The sequence below is a fragment of the Oncorhynchus masou genome, chromosome 17 (assembly GCF_036934945.1).
Source record: "Oncorhynchus masou masou isolate Uvic2021 chromosome 17, UVic_Omas_1.1, whole genome shotgun sequence".
NCBI lineage: Eukaryota > Metazoa > Chordata > Actinopteri > Salmoniformes > Salmonidae > Oncorhynchus > Oncorhynchus masou.
Window position 1 is genome coordinate 3,372,416 of NC_088228.1, and position 9,270 is coordinate 3,381,685.

Consider the following 9,270-nt stretch of genomic DNA (forward strand, 5'->3'; position numbering starts at 1 on the left):
ATATTAACTATATGTCATTCTTAACTTAGCTAAGTGGTATCGTCGTCGTGCGTTCTCAATGGTCATTGTTAATTCACTCTGGCTATCTACTCTGATTTCTCGTCTGTGCGCCAGAGCGCAGAATAACTGATGAATTTACAAAACGCTCAACACCCGTTGAATACGGCCCGGTGTCAGTAAACGTTGGCAAAAAAATGCGTAATTAAATTGTTGCCAGCAGCACAGTTACAGTCACCAACGCAATGGATAACATGAAAACAGCCTAACCAGCTCTGCTAAGGTGAGTAAAATGGTCAGAGTGAAGTGTTCTCTCATTTATGTCTGGAAGTAGCTAGCAAGCTAGCCAGCGTTAGACAGTTAGCTTGGGTGCTTGACTGCCGTGTTCTGACTGAGGTCAGAACACTCGGATCAACCCACTCCTCGGCCAGAGTGTCCACTGTGCGGTCTGAATGCTCAGAAGTGCATTTTTTTAACGAACGCCCAGAGCGCACTCCAGATGGAATTTACAAACGCAACCGAAGTCGTAAAATGTCTAGTTAGCAATTTCTATGCTAACAAGCTAGCAAGACGTTGCATAGCAACAGCATCAATTTCCGGAAGACAGGCAAAGCGCTAGTACACTCAACTGAAAGGATACAGTTTGTTTACAGTACACTAAAATTAACTAAATGTAGTACATACTCATTAAGTATGTGGTATACAGAATGTTAGTACGGGTATTCGAACACAGCTAAGCTCTCCAGTAGGTGTACTAAAACATTCAAGGGCCATTTTCTCAAAAGTGGGGATACAAGTTTAGCAACTTCCAAAGAAGAAATGACTTTCTCATTGTTCCTCAGCTGCAGTCGATTATATACCATTTTCGAGTCTCTACTTGTATCCGATGTAACAAATAATAATAATAATAATAAAAATAAAATACAAATTTGCTACATAAAAAAATGATTGAGGTAGTGGGTCACAAATGTTGTTGCGGCTTCTTTAATGAAGCCTAAATTACCATTATTATTATTTAAGTGTTATGGATTTTTTTTTTGTGGAGAACTTTGCCTGTCAACATTAACACCAAATGTTATCAGTAGGTCAACAATGTCAAATAGTGTCAATAAATGGTAAGTTCATACAAACAAACAAAAGGTAGAGACGTTCTGTACTCGGGGGCTTAGGAACCTGACATGGATCAACTAATGTGACAAGCACAGCTGATAGAACTCAAACAGGGCAGCTATCTGTATAGATTCCCATTGAAGCTCCATACAGAGTGTGGCTCGACCATATTGCCTGCCCTGCCCCTTTAGCAGCAGCCTTATGTCTCTCTTTCTCTCTCTGCTCCCAGACAGATTTGTACCCATCACTCTGTCATTGTCCATTAGCCTTTTAAAGCTGACACTGACATACACACAGCAGGCAGACCTTCAAACACACACCTAATGCACAGACAACAGCATGCTGTACGCTGAAACACACACCACCCAGAATAGCTGCTTCTCATCTCATTATACCCAGAATGCATCACCTCTGAGCTAACAGGCCACAGACGCTGACCAATCAGACCTTTTCACTGAACAGAATCTGTGTGACCGTTTTAACTTCTACCTTATTATGATCCTCCTCTTCCTCCTCATCTTCATCACCACCACCATCATCTTCACCCTACCTCTTTGTCCAGTTCATTGTGTTGAGCAGGGTTCGCCAACTGTCGGCCTGAGGGACGAATTTGGCCCAGGATGTAGTTTTATTAGGCCAGGGTGTAGTTTTATTAGGTCAGGGTGTAGTTTTATTAGGTCAGGGTGTAGTTTTATTTGGCCAGGGTGTAGTTTTATTAGGCCAGGGTGTAGTTTTATTAGGTCAGGGTGTAGTTTTATTTGGCCAGGGTGTAGTTTTATTTGGCCAGGGTGTAGTTTTATTTAGCCAGGGTGTAGTTTTATTTGGCCAGGGTGTAGTTTTATTAGGCCAGGGTGTAGTTTTATTTGGCCAGGGTGTAGTTTTATTTAGCCAGGGTGTAGTTTTATTTAGCCAGGGTGTAGTTTTATTTAGCCAGGGTGTAGTTTTATTTAGCCAGGGTGTAGTTTTATTTGGCCAGGGTGTAGTTTTATTAGGCCAGGGTGTAGTTTTATTAGGCCAGGGTGTAGTTTTATTAGGCCAGGGTGTAGTTTTATTAGGCCAGGGTGTAGTTTTAACAGGCCAGGTTGTATTAGGCCAGGCACACACCTGTCTATATAAGGTCCCACAGTTGACAGTGTCAGAGCAAAAACCTAGTCATGAGGTCAAAGGAATTGTCCGTAGAGCTCCGAGACAGGATTGAGTCGAGGCACAGATCTGGGGAAGAGTACCAAAACATTTCTGCAGCATAGAAGGTCCCCAAGAACACAGTGGCCTCCATCATTCTTAAATGGAAGAAGTTTAGAACCACCAAGCCGGCCGCCTGGCCAAACTGAGCATTCAGGGGAAAAGGGCCTTGGTCAGGGAAGTGACCAAAGACCCGATGGTCACTCTGACAGAGCTCCAGAGTTCCTCTGTGGAGATGGGAGAACTCTTTGGCCTGAATGCCAAGCGTCATGTCTGTGTCATGTCATGTCTATGATGAAGTATGGTGGTGGCAGCATCATGCTGTGGGGATGTTTTTCAGCAGCAGGGATTGGGAGACTAGTCAGGATCGAGGGACAGGTGAAGCCTTTAACAGGACAACGACCCTAAGCACACAGCCAATACAACGTAGGAGTGGATTTGGGACCAGCCAGAGCCCGGACTTGAACCCGGACTTGAACATCTCTGGAGAGACCTGAAAATAGCTGTGCAGTGATGCTCCCCATCCAATCTGACTGCGCTTGGGAGGATCTGTGGAGAAGAATGAGAGAAACTCCCCAAATACAGGTGTGCCAAGCATGTCGCGTCAAAGCTGAGATCAGGTGTGCAAAGCTGTCATCAAGGCAAAAGGGTGGCTATAAAATATATTTGGATTTGTTTAACACTTTTTTGGTTACTACATAATTCCATATGTGTTAATTCATAGTTTTGATGTCTCACTATTAGTCTACAATGTAGAAAATAGTAAAAAATAAAGAAAAACCCTTGAATGGTTAGGTGTGTCCAAACTTTTAACTGGTACTCTATGTAAATGTGATTTTTTTTAAACTGTTTTTGCTTAGTCATTGTGGGGTATTGTGATGTCATTGTGGGGTATTGTGTTGTCATTGTGGGGTATTGTGATGTCATTGTGGGGTATTGTGATGTCATTGTGGGGTATTGTGATGCCATTGTGATGTCATTGCGGGGTATTGTGTGTAGATTGATGAGAATGTTTTATTCAGTTTAGAATAAGGCTGTAACGTAACAGAATGTGGAAAAAGGCAAGGGGTCTGAATCCTTCCAGAAATGCACTGTATGTGATCGCATACAAATGTAAGCAAGATTTTAAATGATTATGTTGTAGTCAAATATTATATCTGTTTGGGCTTCTTGCGGTCAATTTGCAGTCGACATATTATTTGTAATTACGTTCCGGTCCCCCAACCATCCGTTCAAGAAAAAAAAATCGGCCCGTGGCTGAATCTAGTTGATGATCCCTGATCCCTAGTAAAGCCTGTTCAGATATCTCCAACTCCTCCTCCTCCTCCCTCCTCCTCCCCCTCCACCCTCCTCTTCCTCCTCCTCCCCTCCCCCCTTTCTCCTCCCCTCCCCCTCCCCTCCTCCTCCTCCTCCTCCTCCCTCCCACCCTCCTCTTCTCCTCCAACTCCTCCTCCTCCTCCTCCTCCTCCTCCTCCTCCTCCCCCCTTCTCCAACTCCTCCTCCTCCCCCTTCTCCTCCTCCTCCTCCTCCTCCTCCTCCTCCTCCCCCTTCTCCAACTCCTCCTCCTCCTCCTCCTCCTCCTCCCCCTCCACCCTCCTCTTTCTCCTCCTCCTCCCCCTTCTCCTCCTCCTCTTTTCATACCTCTTTGGTTCTGTCCAGTTCATTGTGCAGAGCCTGGTTAGAGATCTCCACCTCGATGATCCTCTGTCTCAGCAGCTCATTCTCATCTTCAGCCCTGGTCCTCTTGTCTTCTACGTTCTCCAGCTCGTTGTGCAAACGCACTGACACATCTTTGGCCACCTGCACAGGGACACAGTCACATGGGGACACAATTACACAGGGGCACAGTTACATGGAGACACAGTCACATGGAGACACAGGTACACGGAGAAACAATCACATGGAGTCACACGTGACAATAATAAGTCCTAAATACATTGAGGTCATGAAACACACAGATGGACACAGTACATGAACACAGTACATGGACACAGTACATGGACACAGTACATGAACCAGGTTGGACCACTCATCAACAACACCGACCTTGATGTCCTGACCAGGTTGGACCACTCGTCAACAACACAGACCTTGAGGTCCTGACCAGATTGGACCACTCGTCAACAACACCGACCTTGATGTCCTGACCAGGTTGGACCACTCGTCAACAACACAGACCTTGAGGTCCTGTTCCAGGTTGGACCACTCGTCAACAACACAGACCTTGTCCTGTTCCAGGTTGGACCACTCGTCAACAACACGGACCTTGATGTCCTGTTCCAGGTTGGACCACTCGTCAACAACACGGACCTTGAGGTCCTGTTCCAGGTTGGACCACTCGTCAACAACACAGACCTTGATGTCCTGACCAGGTTGGACCACTCGTCAACAACACAGACCTTGATGTCCTGTTCCAGGTTGGACCACTCGTCAACAACACAGACCTTGATGTCCTGACCAGGTTGGACCACTCGTCAACAACACGGACCTTGAGGTCCTGTTCCAGGTTGGACCACTCGTCAACAACACAGACCTTGATGTCCTGACCAGGTTGGACCACTCGTCAACAACACGGACCTTGATGTCCTGTTCCAGGTTGGACCACTCGTCAACAACACAGACCTTGAGGTCCTGTTCCAGGTTGGACCACTCGTCAACAACACAGACCTTGAGGTCCTGTTCCAGGTTGGACCACTCGTCAACAACACCGACCTTGATGTCCTGACCAGGTTGGACCACTCGTCAACAACACAGACCTTGAGGTCCTGTTCCAGGTTGGACCACTCGTCAACAACACAGACCTTGATGTCCTGACCAGGTTGGACCACTCGTCAACAACACAGACCTTGATGTCCTGACCAGATTGGACCACTCGTCAACAACACAGACCTTGATGTCCTGACCAGATTGGACCACTCGTCAACAACACAGACCTTGAGGTCCTGACCAGGTTGGACCACTCGTCAACAACACAGACCTTGATGTCCTGACCAGATTGGACCACTCGTCAACAACACAGACCTTGAGGTCCTGACCAGGTTGGACCACTCGTCAACAACACAGACCTTGATGTCCTGACCAGATTGGACCACTCGTCAACAACACAGACCTTGATGTCCTGACCAGATTGGACCACTCGTCAACAACACAGACCTTGATGTCCTGACTAGATTGGACCACTCGTCAACAACACAGACCTTGATGTCCTGACCAGGTTGGACCACTCGTCAACAACACAGACCTTGAGGTCCTGTTCCAGGTTGGACCACTCGTCAACAACACAGACCTTGATGTCCTGACCAGGTTGGACCACTCGTCAACAACACAGACCTTGTTGTCCTGTTCCAGGTTGGACCACTCGTCAACAACACAGACCTTGATGTCCTGTTCCAGGTTGGACCACTCGTCAACAACACGGACCTTGATGTCCTGTTCCAGGTTGGACCACTCGTCAACAACACGGACCTTGAGGTCCTGTTCCAGGTTGGACCACTCGTCAACAACACAGACCTTGATGTCCTGTTCCAGGTTGGACCACTCGTCAACAACACAGACCTTGATGTCCTGACCAGATTGGACCACTCGTCAACAACACAGACCTTGATGTCCTGACCAGATTGGACCACTCGTCAACAACACAGACCTTGATGTCCCCACCAGATTGGACCACTCGTCAACAACACAGACCTTGAGGTCCTGTTCCAGGTTGGACCACTCGTCAACAACACAGACCTTGTTGTCCTGTTCCAGGTTGGACCACTCGTCAACAACACAGACCTTGAGGTCCTGACCAGGTTGGACCACTCGTCAACAACACAGACCTTGATGTCCTGACCAGGTTGGACCACTCGTCAACAACACAGACCTTGTTGTCCTGTTCCAGGTTGGACCACTCATCAACAACACAGACCTTGAGGTCCTGACCAGGTTGGACCACTCGTCAACAACACAGACCTTGTTGTCCTGTTCCAGGTTGGACCACTCGTCAACAACACAGACCTTGAGGTCCTGTTCCAGGTTGGACCACTCGTCAACAACACAGACCTTGAGGTCCTGTTCCAAGTTGGACCACTCGTCAACAACACAGACCTTGATGTCCTGACCAGATTGGACCACTCGTCAACAACACAGACCTTGATGTCCTGTTCCAGGTTGGACCACTCGTCAACAACACAGACCTTGAGGTCCTGACCAGGTTGGACCACTCGTCAACAACACAGACCTTGATGTCCTGACCAGATTGGACCACTCTTCAACAACACAGACCTTGAGGTCCTGACCAGGTTGGACCACTCGTCAACAACACAGACCTTGAGGTCCTGACCAGGTTGGACCACTCGTCAACAACACGTACCTTGATGTCCTGTTCCAGGTTGCGTAGCAGCTCTCCATCTACATGTCCAGTCTGGGCCACTCTGAGGCTCTTCTGCTCCGCCTTACGGAGACGGTACTGTAGGATCCGGCACTTCTTATTGGACCGGTCCAGCTCCCTCTGTAACTCCTGCACCTGGTACACCTCCTCCTCCAGGTAACTGTCCCGGGCCTCCTCCATCTCTGCACGCAGCTCCTCCACTTCATCCTGAGGAGAGAGAGACAGAGAGGACACAGTGGCAGAATACCTGGCCACTGTGACTGACCCAAACTTAAGGAAAGCTTTGACTATGTACAGACTCAGTGAGCATAGCCTTGCTATTGAGAAAGGCCTCCGTGGCAGACATGGCTCTCAAGAGAAGACAGGCTATGTGCTCACTGCCCACAAAATGAGGTGGAAACTGAGCTGCACTTCCTAACCTCCTGCCCAATGTATGACCATATTAGAGACACATATTTCCCTCAGATTACACAGATCCACAAAGAATTCAAAAACAAATCAAATTTTGATAAACTCCCATATCTACTGGGTGAAATTCCACAGTGTGCCATCAGAGCAGCAAGATTTGTGACCTGTTGCCGCAAGAAAAGGGCAACCAGTGAAGAACAAACACCATTGTAAATACAACCCATATTTATGCTTATTTATTTATTTATTTAATTTCCCTTGTGTACTTTAAGCATTTGTACATTGTTACAACACTATATATATATATATATATATATATATATATATATATATATATATATATATATATATATATAATATGACATTTGTAATGTCTTTATTGTTTTGAAACTTCTGTATGTATAATGTAACACAGAGAGGAGAGACACACAGAGACACACAGAGAGGAGAGAATCACAGACACAGAGAGACACACAGAGACACACCGAGAGCAGAGACACACAGAGACACACAGAGAGGAGAGACACACAGAGACACACAGAGAGCAGACACACAGAGACACACAGAGAGCAGAGACACACAGAGAGCAGAGACACACAGAGACACACAGAGAGGAGAGACACACAGACACACATAGAGAGGAGAGACACAGAGACACACAGAGAGGAGAGACACACAGAGACACCGAGAAAGAGGAGAGACACACAGAGACACACAGAGAGGAGAGACACACAGAGACACACAGAGACACACAGAGAGGAGAGACACACAGAGACACACAGAGAGGAGAGACACACAGAGACACACAGAGAGGAGAGACACACAGAGACACACAGAGAGGAGAGACACACAGAGACACACAGAGGGGAGAGACACAGAGACACAGAGAGATGAGAGACACACAGAGACACACAGAGAGAGGAGAGACACAGAGACACAGAGAGATGAGAGACACACAGAGACACACAGAGAGGAGAGACACACAGAGACACACAGAGGGGAGAGACACACAGAGACACAGAGAGATGAGAGACACAGAGACACAGAGAGAGGAGAGACACACAGAGACACACAGAGAGAGGAGAGACACACAGAGACACACAGAGACACACAGAGACAGAGAGAGGAGAGACACACAGAGACACACAGAGAGAGGAGAGACACACGGGCCTACAGCCTCACATTACTGATGACCTGATCCTAAACACTATCAACCCGTACTGATAAAGACACACAGGCCTACAGCCTCACATTACTGATGACCTGATCCTAAACACTATCAACCCGTACTGATAAAGACACACAGGCCTACAGCCTCACATTACTGATGACCTGATCCTAAACACTATCAACCTGTACTGATAAAGACACACAGGCCTACAGCCTCACATTACTGATGACCTGATCCTAAACACTATCAACCCGTACTGATAAAGACACACAGGCCTACAGCCTCACATTACTGATGACCTGATCCTAAACACTATCAACCCGTACTTATGGCCTGTAGCTCCATGTGCTTCTGCACTTTCATTTATCTTCCTTTTCTGTCCATCCCGAATAATCAATAACCTCTTAATGATTTTTGTGAAGGTATTATGTTGCAGGAAGGGAAGAGAGAAGCCTGAACTGTGCTTGTGTTGTGGGACGGAGAGACATAGAGAGAAGAGAGAGAGAGACAGGAGTGGGAAGAGGACAGAGGAAGGAGAGGAGATAGGGAGTGTGACTGTGGCCCCAGCTGGCAGACTAACTGACAGAGAGGTAGACAGACAGACTAACAAACAGAGAGGTAGACAGACAAACTAACAGACAGACAGAGAGGTAGACAGACAGACTAACAAACAGAGAGGTAGACAGACAAACTAACAGACAGACAGAGAGGTAGACAGACAAACTAACAGACAGACAGAGAGGTAGACAGACAAACTAACAGACAGACAGAGAGGTAGACAGACAGACTAACAGGCAGAGAGGTAGACAGACAGACTAACAGACAGAGAGGTAGACAGACAGACTAACAGACAGAGAGGTAGACAGACAGACTAACAGACAGAGAGGTAGACAGACAGACTAACAGACAGAGAGGTAGACAGACAGACTAACAGACAGACAGAGAGGTAGACAGACAAACTAACAGACAGACAGAGAGTAGACAGACAAACTAACAGACAGACAGAGAGGTAGACAGACAGACTAACAGG

The 9,270-nt window shown here is 47.1% G+C and overlaps 1 protein-coding gene across 1 annotated transcript in view; it reads right to left on the bottom strand.

The window, feature by feature from the left end:
• The window catches only part of LOC135558332 (microtubule cross-linking factor 1-like), a 136,983-nt gene that overhangs the window by 124,111 nt on the left and 3,602 nt on the right, over positions 1–9,270 (bottom strand). The window contains 2 exon segments of the mRNA XM_064992071.1: positions 3,931–4,089; positions 6,644–6,868. Of these exon segments, the coding sequence (XP_064848143.1) occupies positions 3,931–4,089; positions 6,644–6,868 (384 nt within the window).